Source organism: Lissotriton vulgaris, chromosome 5, assembly GCF_964263255.1.
Source record: "Lissotriton vulgaris chromosome 5, aLisVul1.2, whole genome shotgun sequence".
Classification (NCBI taxonomy): Eukaryota; Metazoa; Chordata; class Amphibia; order Caudata; family Salamandridae; genus Lissotriton; species Lissotriton vulgaris.
In genome coordinates, this window is record NC_141693.1 from 356,994,526 (window position 1) to 357,017,940 (window position 23,415).

At 44.4% G+C, this 23,415-nt stretch overlaps 1 protein-coding gene across 4 annotated transcripts in view; it reads left to right on the plus strand.

The window, feature by feature from the left end:
• LOC147710895 (alkaline phosphatase, tissue-nonspecific isozyme-like) overlaps nucleotides 1-23,415 on the plus strand; it is a 380,338-nt gene that overhangs the window by 157,805 nt on the left and 199,118 nt on the right. For all 4 annotated transcript variants that reach the window (XM_086921666.1, XM_086921667.1, XM_086921668.1 and 1 more), the window contains 2 exons: nucleotides 18,392-18,548; nucleotides 19,143-19,262. In XM_086921666.1, the coding sequence (XP_086777792.1) occupies nucleotides 18,485-18,548; nucleotides 19,143-19,262 (184 nt within the window). In that variant the 5' untranslated portion in view covers nucleotides 18,392-18,484. The remainder of the gene's footprint in view (nucleotides 1-18,391; nucleotides 18,549-19,142; nucleotides 19,263-23,415) is intronic.

Genomic DNA, 23,415 nt, shown 5'->3' on the forward strand with positions numbered 1-23,415 from the left:
AGCAAGCCGGGCCGAAGAGGCTGAAATGCCAGAAACCGGTCCCCGGTAGCTTGTCTCCTTTCTGGTAAAGAATTGGCTTGGTAGTTTAGTCTGCCCTGTTCCCATGATGCACTGGGCCAGGGACAGACTGATTTGCATATAGCCAGGTTCTGAGCTGGGATGGGGCAGTGAGATAAATAACGGTGATGGATCAAGCCCTGATCTTTGGACTGGGTAAGAGTGGTCTGCTCAATTCAGACACTCTGTTCATCACCACCCCCTTTTGTAAATCGATTTTGGCCACTATAGGTGTGGCAGGGTATACTCAGACATGAGTCCCTTTCTCACTGCTCCATCAGGATTCAAGCAAGCCGGGCCGAAGAGGCTGAAATGCCAGAAACCGGTCCCCGGTAGCTTGTCTCCTTTCTGGTAAAGAATTGGCTTGGTAGTTTAGTCTGCCCTGTTCCCATGATGCACTGGGCCAGGGACAGACTGATTTGCATATAGCCAGGTTCTGAGCTGGGATGGGGCAGTGAGATAAATAACGGTGATGGATCAAGCCCTGATCTTTGGACTGGGTAAGAGTGGTCTGCTCAATTCAGACACTCTGTTCATCACCACCCCCTTTTGTAAATCGATTTTGGCCACTATAGGTGTGGCAGGGTATACTCAGACATGAGTCCCTTTCTCACTGCTCCATCAGGATTCAAGCAAGCCGGGCCGAAGAGGCTGAAATGCCAGAAACCGGTCCCCGGTAGCTTGTCTCCTTTCTGGTAAAGAATTGGCTTGGTAGTTTAGTCTGCCCTGTTCCCATGATGCACTGGGCCAGGGACAGACTGATTTGCATATAGCCAGGTTCTGAGCTGGGATGGGGCAGTGAGATAAATAACGGTGATGGATCAAGCCCTGATCTTTGGACTGGGTAAGAGTGGTCTGCTCAATTCAGACACTCTGTTCATCACCACCCCCTTTTGTAAATCGATTTTGGCCACTATAGGTGTGGCAGGGTATACTCAGACATGAGTCCCTTTCTCACTGCTCCATCAGGATTCAAGCAAGCCGGGCCGAAGAGGCTGAAATGCCAGAAACCGGTCCCCGGTAGCTTGTCTCCTTTCTGGTAAAGAATTGGCTTGGTAGTTTAGTCTGCCCTGTTCCCATGATGCACTGGGCCAGGGACAGACTGATTTGCATATAGCCAGGTTCTGAGCTGGGATGGGGCAGTGAGATAAATAACGGTGATGGATCAAGCCCTGATCTTTGGACTGGGTAAGAGTGGTCTGCTCAATTCAGACACTCTGTTCATCACCACCCCCTTTTGTAAATCGATTTTGGCCACTATAGGTGTGGCAGGGTATACTCAGACATGAGTCCCTTTCTCACTGCTCCATCAGGATTCAAGCAAGCCGGGCCGAAGAGGCTGAAATGCCAGAAACCGGTCCCCGGTAGCTTGTCTCCTTTCTGGTAAAGAATTGGCTTGGTAGTTTAGTCTGCCCTGTTCCCATGATGCACTGGGCCAGGGACAGACTGATTTGCATATAGCCAGGTTCTGAGCTGGGATGGGGCAGTGAGATAAATAACGGTGATGGATCAAGCCCTGATCTTTGGACTGGGTAAGAGTGGTCTGCTCAATTCAGACACTCTGTTCATCACCACCCCCTTTTGTAAATCGATTTTGGCCACTATAGGTGTGGCAGGGTATACTCAGACATGAGTCCCTTTCTCACTGCTCCATCAGGATTCAAGCAAGCCGGGCCGAAGAGGCTGAAATGCCAGAAACCGGTCCCCGGTAGCTTGTCTCCTTTCTGGTAAAGAATTGGCTTGGTAGTTTAGTCTGCCCTGTTCCCATGATGCACTGGGCCAGGGACAGACTGATTTGCATATAGCCAGGTTCTGAGCTGGGATGGGGCAGTGAGATAAATAACGGTGATGGATCAAGCCCTGATCTTTGGACTGGGTAAGAGTGGTCTGCTCAATTCAGACACTCTGTTCATCACCACCCCCTTTTGTAAATCCAGTTTCGCGCCAAAGCAGGAGCCAATGGCTCCCAGAACTGGTTTGAGCTGGACTATGCACAGGGACACCAAATGTGGCGCAAGTGCAAACTTTCAGGCACTCTTATGCCTAGATGCATCAACCTTTTTAGGAAGTGCAAACGGTGCGAATCGCAAAAATCGGCCGTTTGCACTTCCTAAATTGGTTTTTGGGATGCATCAAGCATTTTTGGAAAATCGCTATTTGTAGCGAATTCCAAAAATGCGATTGCTTTTAAGGAATCGCAAATTTGCGATTCCTGAAAAGCAATGCATCATTGACAAAACATTTGCGATTTTCAAAATTGCATTTGCAAAATTGTTTAAAAATGCACTAAAATGCATTTTTTAAACTGTTAAGTTACAGACACACATGTCCTCAGGACATGTGTGTATGTAACTTACATGTAAAAGTGCATTTCATGGGTGCAGGGGGGGTCCTTTGGACCCCCCTCTCCACCCTTGAAAGGCTTTGTTGAATTCCGATTTCAAATTGCGAATTCGCAATTCCCATTCATTCCTATGGGCATTTCAGCCCATAGGAATGAATGGGAATTGCGAATTCGCTATTTGAAACTCGCAATTTTATTGCGATTCGGTAAAAATTGCGATTTTTACCGAATCTCAATAAAATAGCGAAATTAATGATGCATTGCCATTTGCGATTCCTTATTTGCGATTCCTTATTTTTCGCAAATAAGGAATCGCAAATGACAACGTTGATGCATCTAGGGGTTAGAGTGCACCCACCCAGCCCCAATACACTAACAGGTACATGCATCAAAGGATTTAGGAATCGCAAACGGTGCGAATCGCAAAATTCGGCCGTTTGCAATTCCTAAATCACTATTTGGGATGCATCAACAAAAAATTACTAGAAATCGCAATTTTTTGCGATTTCGGAAAATGCGATTGCAATTAAGGAATCACAATTTGCGATTCCTTAAGTGCAATGCATGACACTTAAAAAAATTGCGAATGCGCAATTAGGAGGAAAAAATTACCATGAGGTTGGACCTCATGGTAATTTGCGAAAAATCTGAAAAATGCAATTTTGTGCATTTTTTAAACTGTCATGTTGTGCACACACATGCCCTTAGGACATGTGTGTGCACAACATATGTGCATAGTATGATTTCAGGGGTGCAACAGGGTGTCCTTTGGACACCCCTGCACCCTTGAAATCGCAATCTCAATTTGCGATTAGCTAATTGCGAATTGCAAATTGAGATTGCCTTCCCATTCATTCCTACGGGCCTTTTGGCCCATAGGAATCAATGGGAAGGTATTCCTTAATTGTGATTCGCAAATTGTGAATCGCAATTAAGGAAAAATAAGGAATCGCTAAAGAAATTGCGATTTTTTTGATGCATTGCCGTTTCGGATTACTTAATTGCGATTCCTTAATTTTCGCAATTAAGGAATCGCAAACGGCAACAATGATGCATGTACCTGTAAATCCTGCCTGTGAGGTGGTCACACCTCTCTGTAATTGTAATTGTTGTGTCTTATAAAGCGCACTGCTACCCGGAGGCCTCGTAGCGCTATAGACCGCTGGGGAACCCGTCCTGGCTTTCCCTGTGAGATAGTCCCTCCTGGGGGTCTCCAAGGTGAAACCAGGCATCCCCGGCGTTTGTGTGGGGCCGTTGTGGAGATGAGGCAAGCTAATGCCCAGAGTTGCCGAGTGTGCTCCCTGGTCGGAGTAGGCACCGATGCGAGAATTATCAGTCCGCTGATCCTGGTCCAAGACCCTGCCGCGTCGGGAATCGAACCCTGGTCCCGGGCCGTTCTCTGCACTCGGGTCTGCCGCCTCGGGTCTGCCGCCTCTAACCAGTGAGCCACACCTCTCCACCATCTGTGACAGGATGCCTATTGTGCTGCCTTCTTCTGCTCGAGCTTGGCTCAGCAGCAGGAGGGACGAAATGTGTTTCTGGCTGGCAGCACAATTTTGTGCTGCCCGGGTCGAGAAAGCTGGTACCGGGTAGATCGGTGACCCCACGAAGCTCGCTTCTGAAGGGTGGAATCATACCTCTCACACCAGTTACTGTTGTGGAGGTATGATTCCAAGGAGTTTAACAGCAAACTCGATATGTTTCTATGCAGATGTTTTCGAGATAGCATTTACTGTGAGGTTATAATGCTCCTCTACCTAATTGTCTGGTTGAGTCACAAACAACCCTGGAGAATAGTCTCCGAAGGCTGCAGAGGGGCTCTGCTCATGTAGGGGCACCCTCTCACATAAAACCCAGCACCCTGCCTTCAGGATTGATAAGGCCTGCTATAGGGATGACTGATAGGTGTTAAGTGTAGCGACTATTAGATATAGTGAACCTATATCTTAAGTAACTGGTGCAAGCACCATCTTACACAGGCTGCAGTAGCAGACCTAGAGTTCCATTTTGTATGGCCTCTCATGGGTGGCATAATACATGCTTCAGCCCATGGGAGGCCTCCGGGGGACCTATGCCCTCGGTACATGGTGTACCATATACTAGGGACTGATAAGGGTACCCCTGTATCCAATCTAGAGTGTACTAAAGTACATGTATGTCAATTTAAGGGAGAAAGCAGATATGCTGGGGCCCTGATTAGCAGGATCCCAGCCAGACTAGTCAAAACAGTGAGACATCAAGCACAAAAAATGGGGGTAACCATAAGAAGCAGATCCTACTTTTCTACAGCCCTCAATTTGCCCCTTGGAGACCCAGGGACTCAGAAACTTAAGGGTGAGGGTTTGTTGCTTGAACAGACAATATGACTAAAAAGTCTATCTGAACCAGCATTGGGGTATTTAAGAGTATTGGTCAAGGTCACTTTAGTGTCAGGCACATGGGTAGAGGCAATTCGTCGGAAGTTTCAGCCGTCCCTATAAAGGACATGGACAACTTGGTGTTGGAACACTGTGCAGGAGGCTTCACTTATCACTGAGTGACTGCATGTTCAGCGACGATCTGGTGAATAGCCCAGAGGTTCAGTGATCATCTGTTCACATACTTATAACACTTACCTCACTATCTTTAAGTTCCGGGTTCCATGCCTGTGCCTGGTAATGGGTGCTCTATTTTGGCCGTGGCTTTTGACCCTTTTTACGCCTTAGTTCTATCAATTCTTTTTGCCCAATATACTTTGGAGACATTGGAAGAGGGTATCCGTTGCAGGAAGAGTATGTCTTGGTTCCCCTGTTGTAATGGTCATTGAGGAGTAGGTGTTCCCAGGAAGTCAATGTTCCTCAGGCGTGCATCTGAGTTGCCGGGCTGCTGTCTGCATTTCTCCTCAGGGTGAAATCGAGAATGTAGGGCTCTCGTGATTGAGGTTGTTTAGTGAGTAGGCAATTCAATTGTAGGCTTCCCATAGGTTTTCCATGATTTACACGTAAAACAACCGCTGGTCTTAGTTGTAGTCTCAATGGGTAATAGTTCTGCCTCTGGAATTTTGCAACCTTTCTTTATCTGCAAGAGGGCTTCCAGCCAGGTCCAGAGGTTTAATGGGCAGCCATGGGGACTTTAGGGAACCCTGGTCTGCCCTTGACATGGTGGAAGTGTGTGTTTGTTCACTTTGCTGGGGGTTGAAATGAGTCCATCCTGCATTCAAGATTCCTGCATTCAAGATACTCTCTCCAGCCTCGAAGAATGCACGATCATTTCCTGTAGGAAAGGGCTGCTATTATTTGATAGTCTGATCTGCAGACCGAAGATCAGCACAAAGAATGCCCTGTGGGAGAACAGTGTGGCCAAGCTAAACGCAGAGGATGATATGAAACAAACACTGGCGGGAACTGAAGAAGAGGATCTCCTGTTCCTTGACTCTGGGTGATGCGGTGTTCACAGGATGTGGGTGTTTCAAAATATTCACAAGATGTGTGCACTTAGCAGCCACTATGGAACCGCCTCTGTTTGCGTTGGCTTTTATGCACCTGTCTGCATGAATTGCATCGGCTTTGAAGTGGGCTCATGTTTTGGACGCTTCTAGTTATATGTTTGAGTAGCCATCCTTTCTGTGAAAGCAGTGTAATGAAAAGGTATAGTCTAGGCACTTCTTTTGCCCATTTTAGAGTTGTACTTTTCACTGCCACTATTCCACTCAAATTAGAGGTAGCAGAAGTAACATTACATGCTCTTTGCACACATCTGATAACATCTCCCGAAATTTCTTCACATGACCTTTGACCCAAATGATACTCTAGCTTTTGATTCTTGCAGTACAGTTATACAACTTCAAACTCTTAATTTTGTTTTAGATTTTCATTTATACATTGCAATGTGAGGGTCTCATGTCAACTTCAAACTCTTCATATGGAAGGCAAAAGCATGAATCAGAATGGGTCAGAGGGAATGCAGTTGTGGAGCCTGATGACTCCTAAATAATGCCCTTGCTGTCAGTCACTGTTCCAATAAACTTGCAGCCAACTCATCATGCAGGCTGCTGTGAGTGGTGTATACTGCACAAACGCGCCTCCATCTTATCTCTTCTAAGTGCTTGAGAGTCTCGAAATAGCTCATTTCATAGTAAAGTTTTGGGTGCACAAGAGTATCTAGGAAGACAACAAGGTCAGACTGGGACCAAAAATATAGACTTGTACGAAAATAAAAGTGGGAACCATTAGTGAATCAGGCATAGCTGACCAGTTTCCTAGGTCCGTGCGTCATGTTATAGACCAGTCCAGTATCTTTTTCTTTTAATTCTGGGATTTGTAGTCCTGTCTTCTAATGGAATGAACACGACTACAAGTCCCAGGATGAGGAAAAAAACTGGACTGGCACAGCACATCACGCATGGAGCTGTGAAACTTATCAAAGATGATCAGATAGCAAAATAAGCATTTGCAAAGCCAATCGATCTTGTTTGTGGGCGATGTACTGGCTTTGCCAATTGAGTACAGGTTCACAACGGAAGGGTGAGCGGAAGTCACTGGAAATGTAAAATTTTAAAAAGCACTGTGAAGGGGCCAGTGCTGGGCGCACCTTAGCGCTTTTTTCTTTATAGCGGTGGGGGCGGTCAGGGGAATAAGCAACAAGGGTATGGGAGTGGAATAAGCAACACAGATGGGAGGGTGAGATGGGAAGAAGCAACACAGAAGAGTAAGAAGCAACATGGACATGGGTGGGAGGGAAAAAAGTAAATGGCCAAAGGGTGTGAGGGGAAGTAGCAGCACAGTTAGCAAGTGGGAGGGAAAGAAGCATGAATATGAAAATAAAAATGTAACCTCAATCACCGTGCCAGCAGCTGAAGGACCCTAATTCAGATGAAGCAATCAGTACCTGGTCCGTGCTCCAGCCAAAAGAAGAGGAAGTGAAGCTGGCTTGCACTGCCAAATTAGAAGGCAGCAATTGAGAGTAACAATGAACAATGAAGTAACAATGAAGCCTATCAATGGTAAGCACAGGCCAGGTCTAAAAAGTGGCCCATATTCTGCAAGTCGGTCTGTTTTGAACTTGTAAAGACATGCTGCATAGGAGTTTTGCAGGGTTTGGGAGGCTTTGTGACTTTGTGCTTGCTGCAGGCAATGTTAGCAGTACTAGGGAAATCCACAGTAAAGAAGGGTCCACCACACCATTAAACAGACTCACAAATATCCAAAAAACGGCCCACACACTGACCTGTCAGACCAGCCCTTCTCTCACTGCCTGTTTGCCCTAAAGGCTAAAGTTGCCAAGCTTCCCATTTCCATAGGTTAGTCCAGTCCCGTTTTTTTTTTTAGAATTGTGGGAGTTGTTGTCTTATTTTGTCCTGGTTTTATACTGGGTTTAATAAGCCTAACAGTCTCGGTATTCTAAGAAAAAAATGGGACTGGCCTAACTAGTCACACATGAACCTTTGAAGATTGACAGTTATGAAAGGTCAGTCGACTCTGAAAGCAGTAGCTACTCTCTTCCCCAGTCATTGCTGGGTGGTGGTGCAGCGGTACACAGAGCACTTCTGACCGAGGGTCAGAGCGGCACCAGAGAGGCCAACGGGTACTTTGTCTTTCCCCTTTTACTTGTGCATCTGGGAACGCGAGATGTGTGAGATAGAACGTCATAGCGGACCAGCATCTCCACGCTGGATGATTCTCGTTATATCTTTGAATGGTTGGGAGATCTACTCTGCATGGTCGGGTATCCGGGCAAGCTAGAGTGTAATAGTGAAGCAGGGATCCTTGTCTGAGGAGGGAACACTGTGACTTGGGCTTTGAAGCAGTTCCCCCATCTAAGGGAGTAATAGCGATAGCTACATTTTGGAAACTAGCCTCAGTCTGATGGTAGCCCTGGGCTACTCCAAAAAAGTGTATTGGAACTGTGGTGTAGGACCTAAATAGTTACCTTTTCGTTGTAAAGGCATGCATGGTAAAGGTATGCATTGTAAAGGCACAGGCGTAGTTAAGGGCGCATTGTAAAGGCACGTGTGGTAATGGCATGCGTGGTTCCGTCATACAGTCCAAAATTAGTTGTCTACTTAGGTCAAAGGCATGAAGCGATATTATTGAGAATTGGATGCATTTAGAAATGAGGCATAATGCTTGGAAACATTCACCCACCGCCAATGACAGATTGCTAAGAAGAAAAAAGAGCAGTACCAATGAACATGGAACAGTGTCATCGAATCCTGGGGATTTTGGGGCTCATTGGTGAGAAATCATCTACAGAACACATAATACTCTAGGATTTGAAGGAGTACTAGGGGAGAACATCCCTCTGAGGCAAGTTGCATTGGTACAGAATTTATCAATCTCAGAAAAAAGGAAGACTGAATAGGTCATACTGAGATTCAAAGTTGTGGCCAGCAGATCACAGCAGACATTAGTAGTAAGCCATCTTTTATTGAGTCTGGTTGGGGAGATGTGTTGTGTTTCTATATATGTCAAAGGAATTTTGTACAACCTAAAATCATACCTGCTCAGGACAAAAAACGTTAAATGTACATCCTAGTGCAGTAACCAGCTAAGTGGACTATGATCATAAGAAAGGCCATAAAGGGACCTCCAGTGCTGCTCTAAGCTGTCAGTTTACTGAAAAGCGTAAACTGGACATCTCGTCTCTCACACTTCTTCATCCATCACACTACTAAGCGAAGGGTCCAGGAACATGATAACCGCACCTCAGCTGCCTTCACTCAAAAAATACTTCCCACATAGGTTCAAAAACACAAAGACAACACCCATGCTGCCCCATAGGCAAGTGCTTCAGTATCTCACAAAGGGATAATAATTGCTATATAAATGTTTCATTGCAATTACCCACTGTAAGTCCAAGAATGGTGCAGGGATGTTCACCACTCCAAGCAAAATATGATTACTTCTGGAGTGCCCATATCCACTAATGAATATCCAATTTTTTGGGCATTTTCTTGGCACCATCTGGCGATGGTGACCTCTGGTGAATCGTAACTGAATTCCATGGTACCAACCAGTTTTCACACTTTACACTTTACTGAGGTGACACATATCATTTCTACATTGCCTCATGTCAATTCTCCCTCCTTAAACTTGTATGTGCCGGTGCCACTGCATTAATTCACTGTGGAAGAATTTTTTGGGGCATTTCTGGCTAGGTATTGTTTAAATTGAGGCGACTCTGGTAACTATGGCGTACTGATTGACTATAACTCATAAGATTGGTGTTTTTGCCTAACAGTAGGAGTCTTGTGATAGCCTGTTGAATGCCTCATGGTTGCCACCTATCTCCATGCCATCAGAATACTGTATTGCCAATCCTGCAGTGTTCCATTGCAAAGTATAGTTAACTGGTGCCTTTCAAATTGGCTCAATCCAAGCAACCCCTAACTACAACCCCCAGAACACATTAAGATGTAAAATAAAAAATTCGGGACTCAAAACACTGTTCCCTGATTACAAGGGGCTTGATAACTGGCAGTCCTAAACACGTCCAATTCATGGAGATTGGGAGCAGTATTAGAGCTTGATATGGAATCTGTTAGGGCCGGATTGGGGAACCAAAAGTTGCCCTGGTAAAAATGCTCAAGCCAGCCCCACTTCATTTGTATCCTCTTGCAATCTCTCTCTTTCCATTCTTCCATTTTCTCTACATCTCTCCTCTTTCTCCCCTCCATCCGATCACTTTCTCCCTATCTCCGACAGCGTTCTCTCTTCCTTCCCCCTCCCTTCTTCCCTTCCATCCTCCCCTGATGCCTCCTGTGCCTGCTGCAGTTAAATTAGGGGATCTGGGGAAAATGACCTATTCAACAGGAGCGGTCCTGAGCTTTTAACCCATCCTCCAAGGGCTCCAGACCGGCCCTGTATTCTGTAACTCTGCTACAGGTCTTGAAGGTCTTAACATTAGAAGCAGGTAAGGGATCTATGAATGAAAGATGGGTATCAACCTGGCCGCCACATCTCCAGACTCCATTTTGTTTTGGGTGACAGTAGAGTGACCAGGCCTCCCGGATTTCCTGGGACAGTCCCGATCTTCAGAGATCTGTCGCTTCACTCAATTTTAAATGCATGTCACGGTTTTTCGGAAAAAATCGGAGTCATCCTACAAAGCAGAAAAGAAACCTCTTTTCCACAGGTGCCTCTAAAGTCAGGGGCGGCACTGGGTAGAGGTCCCGTCAGTAGCTAATGTTATGTGCCGTAGAAAGCATGGGTCAATGTAAACACTATAAATATAAAATTATTTAAACATGGCCTTGTAAACATGGAGTTGAACAGAACAAGAGAGAGAGTGTGTTTGTGTTTTTTTGTTCATTGTCAGCCTTTAGTCCGGTTTCTATGTCTTGCCTGCCCAGGTTTTTTGCTTCTCAAAGCCTGGTCACCCTTTGTGTCAGGGAATTACTTGCAAACACATGAACACATGAAGCAGGCAGGGACATCTGACCAGAAGGGGGTCATGGCTGGGTTGGGTGTCTGCTGACCTCGCTCATAGGCTTCTCCTTGCTTCACTCTCTCTTGCTTAATCCCTGGGAATTAGCTGCTTGAGATAAAGAGCTTACTTACTGTCATCTGGTCGTTTTCGAAAGGCGGGTTGCTGTGGAAGTTTCCGTATATGTGTCATGGCCCGAATTGAAGGGGCTACAATTGTTTAGTTGCAGGGAAGGTTGACCTCGTCAGGCGCACTGACTCCGGCGCTTCCAGAGAAAGCAGGTTTTTTGAGAGGCCCTGTCCTCCCGCAGCAGCTGCCGCCATGTTTCTCTCCCACTTCATGGAGCTCCTCCTGACCACCGTCGTCTGCGTCACTCTCTTTATTGTTGTCTTCACGTTCCTCTGTTGGGTCACCTGTCGGATGGCTGGGTGAGTGAACCGTCGGGCTTTACGTGGGTCAAAGGGCATTGACAAATTTTACTCAGAAATGTCTAAAAAAAAGTTTTTGATAAGTTCCAAGGGCTTTTGCAAGGAGGGGAAACTTCACTCAACTGGGCAACTCCTAAACCTAAATTACGCCTTTGAAGATCGCTACAAACAGTGCACTGCATTTCTTTGGGGGTGTGAGGATGGGTGGGCGGTGGGGGTGTAAGGGAGGCTGAACTGGAAATCAAAACCAGCTCCTAAAACATGCTCATGCCACTCCTTACTGCAGGAGACCCGGCTAGACTCGGACCATTGCTGCTCAAAAGTGCATGCTGAGCGGGTCATGTCTCTGCAATAGAATGCACAACGAATCTAAATATATAAAGCTTTGTAAATATGAATGAAAATGGAAACAGACTTGGAGAGGAGCTATGCAGAGTAGATGTCAACAACGTGTTTAAATTCCCACTGGAGAGGGGAGGACTTCTTCTTCCACCGTGGGATTCATCTGACCAGCCATTCCATTCCTGTAAATCTGTCTCTATAGCTGACACCACAACCCTACCTGAGCCTGTTTTCAGGGACAGACTGGCATTCTGCAACTCTGGCTGTAGGCCAAGAGGCTGCTCTCGAAGCATGGACCGCCATGGCCCCACCCGTGGCTAATGTCCACTTTAAATGCATAGCTAAATATACACATTAGTGCAGGGGTCTCCAAACCGGTCTTGGAGGGCCGGATCCATGCCAGATTTTTAAAATAACTACATGTATCTCAATGGGGATATCCCAAAAATCTGGCATGGATCCGGCCCTCCAGGACCGGTTTGGAGACCCCTGCATTAGTGTGTGTAGATATTGTCTTGTGAAGCACAAACTTCAACAGTTTCCAAAGCTCTGTATAATGAAAGTGAAAGCAGCAGGCCTACAGTGTGGCTATTAATGCAACACGCCATAAAAAAATCCAAAATTACTGAATTTCCAATGAAATGGAAATTTATCAGAGCTGTGTGCAATCATTAGTGTTGTGAAAAAGCATAGCTGTAAGCTGAAACGACAGTAATGTAGAATCACATACTGTCACAGTTATCTGAGAGCTCAGCCCACTTACTAAGGGTTGACAAGTCTGAGTGGTATCAGACATAATTGTAATCCTGACCACAAGGTGAAAATACAGCTAATCAGCTATGCGAGGCGTTAGGCTACATATATACGCACACATTGACTTTGGCATATTATAGACAGGTACACAATAAAGACAAATAGGGGTAATATTGGACAAGAGGTGTCTAGAAGGGTTATAGGTAATCTGGGCAAGAAAGGAATTGTTCGCTTTATACATTATGCGCATTACTGTCAGAAGTCAATGTGAACTAATTTGATTTAAGGAAACTGTTGAGGTAGAGGAGGAAATCCATATGCTGGCCCATCCAGAGGTCAGAGTACTTTGTGCTGAAAAGGTAAGCAGCGGTCGATTGGCAGCCATATGTTTTCCACGGCACATGTTTTTTTTTAAGAGCGATTTAAACATTGCTTCAAGCTCTAACGTGAAGCTTTGGCAAAGAAACCTGAAGAGCCAGTATTGTCCAGCTGAAGAAGTTGAGTGTGTTCGCCACAGTCTTTTTTGACAGGAAGTGGCTACAGAGAGCAAAGCCTTAGAGCGAGCACCATCTCAAATTGTTCTGTGGGATACAGCAGTAGTAATGCCTAGCCCTAGGGGTTTCTCAATTCGATGCTGTGATACAGTGAAATAGTAGCATGGACCGTGATTTACGAGTGTTGGAATAGAATATCGAGTAGGCAGTATAGATAGGCCATAATATCATAGCCAAAATATTGATAGGTATAGAAAATCTGTACATATTTACCTAACTCCAGATATATGTAGCTTGTCAATATATATATCTTCAAGGTACGTGGATGTGGAGTTAAGTTTAATAAATCTGTGGAGAAGTGTGGCTCAATGGTTAGAGCGGCAGACCCTGATGCAGAGGTCTAGCTCGGGACCAGGGTTCAATTCCCCGCCTCGGTGGGTCTTGGGCTCAAAAATTCCATGTATCTGATAATTCTTGCCTCAGTGCCTATTCCAATCATGGAGTCCCACTCTGCAACTCTGGGCAATAGCTTGCTTAATCCCCACAACGGCCCCCACAACGCTAAGGATGCCTGGCCTCCACCTTGGGGGTGCCCAGGAGTGGACGCCTCACAGGGAAAGCCAGGATGGGTTCCACAGCGGTATTCGTACAAGCGCCTTGAGACCCTTGCGGGTGAGTAGTGCGCTATACAAGTATCACTTTACATTTACTTACCTTTGTGCACTTAACTCCTTCCTCAATATTTTGGTGTTCTTTAATTTGGCTACGATATTAAGGTATCTTGATGCTGCCTGCTTGATAATTCAGACTGCAACCTGATTCACCAAATGCAGGGACAGCAGAAGTGATTTCATGCGCCGTTTGACCCCTGATGACATTACATGTCTGACTCCTTGCCCTACCCATTGTTTCTTAGATGCCTCCAATTTCGTACCATGGGAAAGGTAATGAGTAGAAACTTCAGACTGTAAACAGGCTTCTTTGAGCTCTGTTTTTTTGTTGTTTTATTACTGCCTTTATGACTTGAGAGACCTCTGTAAATTCCATTAAGTAATACAGTGAGATTTAAGAAACAGGAACGCCTGGAGTGTTTTTTAACTCCATGAAGCGTAGTGCTGAGATTTAATAGACTTATATGTCTGTGTTTGTTCTTTATTCCAGTTTTACAGTAAAATAGTGATGTAAGTCATTCTTTGCATAAGACAAAACCCAGTGCTACTGCATTTAGCAGTCCTTAGTGTTGGGCTAAATCCTAAATCCTGGAGAGAAAGAATGAGGTGTACGGCAAATGCTGTTGGTTAAGGTCTATTAGCAGATTCTGGCCCCCTCCTCTGCCTAACATTTGTTGAACTTTACTGGTGACTTGATGCACATGACTTATTTACTGCCTTTTCAGTCCTTTGTGCTTCTTTGCACCCTATGAAAAGGGACTGCTGATGTGGAGCACTTTGAGGATTCTTCCTGTGGGTGGCTTGACGAGGTCTATTGCCTGGTTGGCCAGGACTTGGTCCTTAACCCAGGAGATGGCCTTGGGCCTATGGGGCTCTGCTCTGTGAGTGGTAATGGCTATCCAATATCAGCCATTTCAGGCTTGGCAGAGCAACATCCCATCAGAGATACCAATGAGCTATCATCACTCCTCCTTCCTTGAGGAGATACAATGCCAGTTTCCTCTTGGCTCTTCAAACATCTGGTTTGTGGGCGCTTTGACACACAGTGTCCACTGCACCAATCAGCTCCCTTCATGCACTCTAGCATACTCGCCCTAGCGAAGGTGGAACCTCCATGACATAGCTTCTTCCCTTGCTGTACCTACTCGTTGTGTTTGAGTGTGTGGGGGTGATTGCCTATTCACTACCTCCTGTGGCACACTTACACTGTTTCTTTAAGAAAGTTTGAAATGCTTCTACCCATACTGTGCATGTTCTTCATGCAAGGGAAGCTTTCTTTGGGGCTGCCAGTCTGTACCATATGTATGGGTGTGTGTGTGCGTGCGCGCGCATGCGGAACATATGTATGGAAGTGTGCACTGCTACTGTCAATGGAGGAGCTGTGCTGTCTCTGGGGGAAGCTTGTTCGACTCTGTTTTTGCTGTACTTTTCCAGTTTAAGACAAGCGCGCACTGCGGCTTGAGAAAGCTTTTTTACCATATAAATGCCCAGAACATCGGATTTGTCTTTGCTTATTCTGTTGAACCTCAGTGTGCAAAGGATTAGGTGTCTGAACAGAGGGACTAAGAAATGAGGCCATTGCTAAGTAAAACGGATCCACGCCCGAGACATCCTCAGAAAAACAAAAAACAAGACTGTTGCCCAATGGATTCTTTAAAGGGCACGGTTCATGTCTGTATATTTTGTGGTTATTTGTAGAGATTAGCCCTTCCATGCTTGCGAATTGGCTGCCGTGGGGGAATGGTCAACCACCAACCACAGCAACAAAGGGGTAACTGGTGTCCTTGCTTTCCTTGCCCTGAAGAGGTATGTGGAGGTCTAACATTTTTAACTGCAGGAAGTTTTACCTGTTTTCTCCGAGGTTTTCCCACTACTTATAAATTAATCCCTGTTCATCTCATTCCCAGGAGGACTTTGGTTTGCGATATGCCTGGATTAAAAAACAAGAACTGTTCATCTTACTAATAACTTCTCAGGGTCAAGAGACAGGTTGTAAATTCTCCATAATTGATAATGAACTTTTTTTTATCAACACTAATGAGAAGAAGCAACATAAACCGTTTTTATCGTAAAGAATGAGGTACTTTTTCCTTGATGTCTGGCTCAGTCACTTCGACCATTTTCTATCTCTGTTGAAATTTAGTAACATGTAGTGGTCAGACCAAGGCTGTCTACCCCGGCCTGGTTTTGCTTGTTATATACTTGCTTTCTCTAGGCCAAACATGAAAAGAAAGAAGATGATTTAAACCAATACCCTCTTTAGGATTAGTAATTTCTCAATGTGTAGAGTACAGACAGGGAAATGCAAACTCTGATTTATGTAAAATATTTTAAATTTGTTACGGTTTTTGTGGCACATGTGAGCTGCCTTCTGGTGGACGTTTCAGAAAGATTAAGCGAGTAAATCCATATAGGAGAATGTGTATTTCATTTTAAAAGTTGGAGCTATATTTTTCCTTGAATGATCCTGTTGTTGTTTGCTATGTCACAATATTACTTTCTGCACGGTGTTGCATGACATTACTTCTCCATCTCATCGACAATGCTGCTTCCATCACATTACATTTGCAGGAAGTGAAAACCAAGCATTTGGGCAGACAAAAGGCCTGCCTTTAATGGGCAAACGTAAACTGGAATGCAGGCTGGAATCCGGATCGTTGCTCCTCAGTGCCAGCTAAGGATTCGCCTGTGCAACCAACCTTGCTATCATTTTCTGTTGTACAAAGGTCCTGCCAAATGCTATGTTTTTCCCCAGTCTGACAATGTGAGAACGATGTGGGAGGCGAGAGGTAGCCAAAGCATGCGGGCAATTGTTTGATCCTTTTAGTACTTGTGTGAGATACTTTCCAAATCCAATTAATTTCAGTTCTGTGGGTGCAGTCAGACATTTAAGGGTGGTTCAGGATTTGTAATAGGAGGTTTGCAGAACTATTTCTGGGGATGAGATGCATGCACGTGACTTACTAAAGTGCAAGATAAGCATACAGTTTGTGTATAATGTACACATTGTGGCCTATTCACTAAAGCATTTTTGAGTAGGGGAAGTAGAATAACAGCAGTACTCTTTTGCGGACTCTTACGCGCGACTGTGAATCGGCCCAAAATGTCCAACTCCTTATTTATAAAAGTGCAACGAGAGCATCGTATTTTCTATTTGCCTAAATGTATATGGCTATTCCCTGAATATTCCTATTGCAATCCTATTTTATATGATTTGGAAGAATGTAAAAGAGTACTGCAGGAATATACTTTACGCACATCAAAATGCCTTTGTGAGTAGCTCCTATTATACGTACAGTTTACACAAGTACATTCTGACTGTGGTTGTGTGTGTCTCTACCCTGGTGTAAGAAGACATTCTGGAACAATGCAATACACATGCATTACTGTTCACAGAAAGATTGCTTTGTCAGTGGGCCATCAGTCCTACTGTAAGGAAAGCAATGGACCCTGACCACTGTTTGAACTGTGAAAACAGGAATAACTAATGTTCAGATGGCCCCACAGTGCTTAGTTTGAGCCGGTGGTTTTGGTTCTTGGCACTAGCACTTAATTGTCAACACCAGCGCTTGTGACAGCCTGCCACAAGGCGGCGTTGTATGGCTAATTTAGAAATTACCTCAACAACAATCGATTATTAATTCAATAGACATTAAAAATGACTATTATCTGCCGCCTAAGCTAATCTTTTAGCTTAGGGGACCTGGAATAGTCTGAATTGCTACACTTGTGGGAGTGCGATGGTTAGTAGTTGTGTTGTTACTCACATTGGCAGCAGTGGCAGGGACAATGTGTGGCGCGAGCTGCAGTGGCCCCCTGACGAGGGCCCTGGCACTTATTTTTTTACAAATTAAGCACTGGGGCCCCTCATGCACCTGGGCCCATGCTACTCCAACTGCTGTGTGAATGGAAGCTACACCTATGAGCATAAATTGCCAGTGCTTATATCACCTCTTCCAAATCTATCTGGCCCTAGAAGCGCAGCAATGCTGATATCACAGTAGCGTAACACAAAATGTCAGAACCATGCAGAATGGGGTGAGGTTGGGGCCCCGGAGACTCACATATCTTATAGATCTAAAACAATCATAAGACTAAGACTGAATGGGTGGGCTACCCTGCATCCCCCCCCCCCTTCCCCCCTGCGCCACAGAGGCTGTAGGGGCCTGGGTTACGCCTCATGGCCTCAGCCTAGTTTTGTCGCACAATGGATGGGAAGGGCTTATATTTACATACACTTTTTTTTGCATGAAAATAGCCTACTGATAAAGAAAATTACATTCTACTTTTTTACGAAAGGCATACGGATGTGTAATGTGTGCATTGCGCACGTGTGAGTTTAAAACAAGGAGTGTGAGCCACAATTGTGTGTGAATTCCATATATACCTGCTCGTGCATTTACTTCATGCATGAGAGTCTGGAGAATACACTTGGTCCTAATTATTTATGCACCGTGTACTTAATATGTCTACTACCGTTTTGCATTTGTGAATCAGTCCCATAGAGTAATTCTTTCTCTTGGAAGCACTGATTCTCTTTGTAACTGCCGCCTCCCTCAATAAACAATTATTTATGGTGAAAAGGTACTAAGATTAATGCAATTACCAGTAAGTAATTGAAGCATGAGTTTCCATTGACTTAGAATGCGCCTCTGCTATTTATCAGTCTAAATAGTATTGTAGAAGTTGTTTGTAGTTATACAAATGACTTCAATGTCAGAAGAGTATTCGGATTGCAGTACAAATTTCACATTTTACACCTTTTCCAGGTTACATAGCCATGGAGAAAGTCAAAATGACGACATACAGATTGTAAACAGGGTTCCTTGTCAGTCGACATTGCTTGGTTCTCTCTTTTGAAGGATAAAACTCTTAACTTCATCTTCTCTATTTTTTCAGAAGCAATAATCGACTAATCGGCTCAGTGTGATCCATTCCTTTGGTTGTACGCTCCTCCATTGACGACATCTTGGGCCCAACACATCACCCTTCATGATGAACCCTCTTCTAATTTTTCTGGTTGTTGAAGTCACTCTCACGCTCGCCATCATCCCAGGTATGTGGCGGCCCAATATTTGCACCTGGCCAGGAAATTAGGGTGTAGGAAAAGGACATAGTCTAGACCTCATCACTAGGAAGTTCTCTGACCATCTGACTGGACTGATTACTTTAGATCACCAAAAGCCTCACTTGTGCATTAGCTTCAACCTTCTCTGACCCTCACCAGGGATTCAGTGACATTTACTTGTCCATCCATCTGTCTGTTTCACTGCATTCTCACCAGACAGATGGCCTCCAGCTTTGACCTTCCCCCAGTTTGTAATACTCTTTCACCCCTTTCCCTGTCCCAGAATTTTACCACTGACTAATTAACCTTCCCATGAGGAATATCTTTTCTAATAGTGTGTCCCTTCCAGTCGCTTGCAATGACCTCTTGTTACTTAGTCTCTGCCCACTTATCTTTTATCAGGTATTATAAGTGGGCAGCAAATTGAAAATACCAGCCTTTACATTACTTTTTATTATTTTCTTTGTATTTAAATGTCTCTCTTTCTCGTGCTACCTACACATGTAAACACATTCTCATCTTTATCACCTTCTCTTATCCATCTATTACCACTGAAACATTGTCATTTTATGTTTTTTCTAGAAAAAGAGAAAAGTTCACAGTACTGGAGGGACCAGGCACAACAGACTCTTAAACAGGCACTGAAACTGCAGAAGCTCAACAACAACATTGCCAAAAATGTCATCATGTTCCTTGGAGACGGTTAGTGACTAAAATGGTTAATCTCTGGTATTAGAACATTCCAGGGGTTGGGGCGGTTTGTAGCTGATGTGTGAAGGGCAAATGCCGTGATTTTAGATCATATGTTGTCGAATATTAGTCTCACCAACATTGACTGTGGAATGTACGTGACACTCAGTTGAGGATTGTAAATGTATTCAAGGATGAATGATATACAGCTGCGAATGAGCTTCCAATCACTGCTACAGACTATACGATCACTGGCAGAGTATACTATCACCAGTGTTTACTGTGTCACCACTGACAATCTTGATTAAATTGCCAGTGGTGACACAGTGGTGAATTAATAACATTGATGAGTATGTAGTCATTTTGAGGGAATTACTGCATGATTGTTGTCAATTAGCATTTAATCATCAACAGTGGCAATGTATGTAATCCTTGACAGGAGGTATGTGATTCTGAGCGATAAGTGTACGATCAGCAGGAATGAGTGTAGGATCTCCATGGATGAGTGTGGGATCACAGATGATGAGTGTGCGATCAGCAGGAATGAGTGTAGAATCTCCAAGGATGAGTGTGGGATCACAGATGATGAGTGTGCGATCAGCAGGAATGAGTGTAGGATCTCCAAGGATGAGGGTGGGATCACAGATGAAGAGTGTGCGATCAGCAGGAATGAGTGTAGGATCTCCAAGGATGAGTGTGGGATCACAGATGATGAGTGTGCGATCAGCAGGAATGAGTGTAGGATCTCCAAGGATGAGTGTGGGATCACAGATGATGAGTGTGCGATCAGCAGGAATGAGTGTAGGATCTCCAAGGATGAGTGTGGGATCACAGATGATGAGTGTGTGATCAGCAGGAATGAGTGTAGGATCTCCAAGGATGAGTGTGGGATCACAGATGATGACTGTGCAATCAGCAGGATGAGTGTAGGATCTCCAAGGATGAGTGTGGGATCACAGATGATGAGTGTGCGATCAGCAGGAATGAGTGTAGGATCTCCAAGGATGAGGGTGGGATCACAGATGAAGAGTGTGTGATCAGCAGGAATGAGTGTAGAATCTCCAAGGATGAGTGTGGGATCACAGATGAAGAGTGTGTGATCAGCAGGAATGAGTGTAGGATCTCCACGGATGAGTGTGGGATCACAGATGTGGGGCCCGAGTCACAGAACTAACTTAAGACAAAATCCTAAACTTACTACCATTTTGGTATTCACAGAAGGCACTTACTCATTTTGGTATTCACAGAAGGCACTTACTCATTTTGGTATTCCTGGAATGCACTTACTTATTGATGAGTAAGTCCCTTCTGTGAATACCAAAATGAGTAAGTGCACTTACTCATTTTGGTATTCACAGAAGGCACTTACTTATCAATGAGTAAGTGCCTTCTTACCCTTCAATGAGTAAGTGCCTTCTGTGAATACAAAAATGAGTAAATTGTAGTAAGTTTAGGATTTTGTCTTAAGTTAGTTCTGTGAATCGGGCCCGGTGAGTGAGTGATTAGCAGGAATGAGTGTAGGGTCGCCAGGGATGAAAGTGAGATCGTTGAGGATGTGCATGCGATCATTGAGAGTAGATATGTGATCTCTGACAATTAGTATGTGATCACTCGTGACAAGTATGGGACCTATGAGGGCCAGTATGGGATCACTAAGGACAAGTATGGGATCACAGCAGATGGTCAGTGACAACGAGCATGGGATCACTAATGATGAGTTTGGAATCCATAAGGATAGGATTGGTATGTGATCACTGAGAATGAGCATGGGATCGCTGACAAGCTTGGGATCTTTTTTGATAGTATAAGTATGTGATCACTGAGAATGAATATGAGATCACTGAGAATTAATATGAGATCCCTGGAGATAAGATTAGTATGTGATCACTCAGGATGAGTATGAGATCAGTGACAATGACTTTGGGATCCCTGAGGATAGGATTCATATGTGATTACTGGGGAGGAATGAGTATGGGATTAGTAAGGGATCGCTGAGGTTTAATATGGGATCCCTGAGGATAAGATTAGTATGTGATCCCTGAGGACGAGTATGAGATCAGTAACAATGACTTTGGGATCCCGGGGGATAAGATTAATATGTGATCACTGAGGACGACTATGCGATTAGTGAGGATAGTATTAGTATATGACCCCTGAATATAAGCAGAAGTCACTGACGAGGAGTATGGGATCATGAGGATGTGCAGGGGAATGCTGAGGATAATTGTATCACTGAGGATGAGTAGGGGATAGATGACAATGAGTATGTGAACAACACATAAAACACAACCCCCAGATACCCAGCTAACCCCTCAGAGTTAGCCGTATGGATACTTTGGTACAACAACAAGACGTACTGATTTCAGCTACCACACTCGTACAAATAGGCAACACACATGACTTCAACAAAACCTCAGATATCGGAATTGGTTCACGGTGGGAAAGAATGGGACCTAACGAAGGACCACAAAACATAGTGTTGGAATGAAGAAGACTCAGTCGATGTGCATGTGCCAGTGATAAAGGAAAACATGAGACTCGAGGAAAGCAAGTTCTCCAGTGATTTATGAGTTAATACAGTTTAGTTAAAGGGTGATGCAGGAATTAGTAACATTTAGGGTAAGCCCATGCGCTCTTGTTGGAAGTGCATGAATGAGTCATGTACCAATAACTTGGATCCTGTTGAAGTGTACGTATTAATGATGTGGGAATGAGAGTCTGTGGAACTGTATGCACTACTGATGTGGGAATGAGTCTGTGGAAGTGTACACATTACTGATGTGTGAATGAGTGTGCAAGTGTACACATTGCTGATATGTGAATGAGAGTGTGCAATTGCATACACTCTGAGGTGGAAATGCGAGTCTGTTGAAATGTACACATTACTGACTTAGGAATGAGAATCTGTCAAAGTGTCCGCATGACTGACGTGGAAATGAGTCTGTTGAGTCTGTCGAAGTATCCGCATTACTGACGTGGAAATGAGTTTGTTGAGTCTGTCGAAGTGTCCGCATTACTGATGTGCAAACGAGAGTCAGTTGAAGTATACACCTTACTGATGTGGGAATGAGAGTCTGTGGAAGTTTACTTATTACTGACTTGGGAATGAGAGTCTGTGGAAGTGTACTCATTATTGATGTGGGAATGAGAGTCTGTGGGTGTGTACGCATAACTGATGTGGGAATGTGAGTCTGTGGATGTGTACACATTACTGACATGGAAATGAGAGTCTGTTGAAGTGAACACACTACTTAAGGGGGAATGAGAGTCTGTGGATATGTGCACATTACTGACATGGGAATGAGAGTCTGTGGATGTGTACACATTACTGATGTGGGAATGTGAGTCTGTGGATGCGTACACATTACTGACATGGGAATGAGTCTGTTGAAGTGAAAGCACTACCTAAGGGGGAACGAGAGTCTGTGGATGTGTACAGATTACTGACATGGGAATGAGAGTCTGTTGAAGTGTACGCATTATTGGCGTGGGAATGAGAGTCTGGAAGTGTACACATTACTGACGTGGGAATGAAAGTCTGTAGAATGTACACATTACTGACTTGGGAATGAGAGTCTGTAGAAGTTTACACATTACTGACGTGGGATTGAGAGTCTGGAAGTGTACACATTAGTGACGTGGGAATGAGAGTCTGGAAGTGTACACATTACTGACGTGGGAATGAAAGTCTGTGGAAGTGTACTCATTACTGACGTGGGAATCAGAGTCTGTGGAAGTGTACTCATTACTGACGTGGGAATGAAAGTCTGTTGAAGTGTATATATTACTGACATGGGAATGAGTCTGTTGAAGTGTACACATTACTGACGTGGGAATGAAAGTCTTTAGAAGTGTACACATTACTGACATGGGAATGAAAGTCTGTGGAAGTGTACGCACTACTTACGTGAGAATGAGAGTCTGTGGAAGTGTACTCATTACTGACGTGGGAATGAAAGTCTGTTGAAGTGTATATATTACTGACATGGGAATGAGTCTGTTGAAGTGTACACATTACTGACGTTGGAATGAGAGTCTGGTAGTGTGCAGATTACTGACGTGGGAATGAAAGTCTGTAGAAGTGTACACATTACTGACATGGGAATGAAAGTCTGTGGAAGTGTACACACTACTTACGTGAGAATGAGAGTCTGTGGAAGTGTAC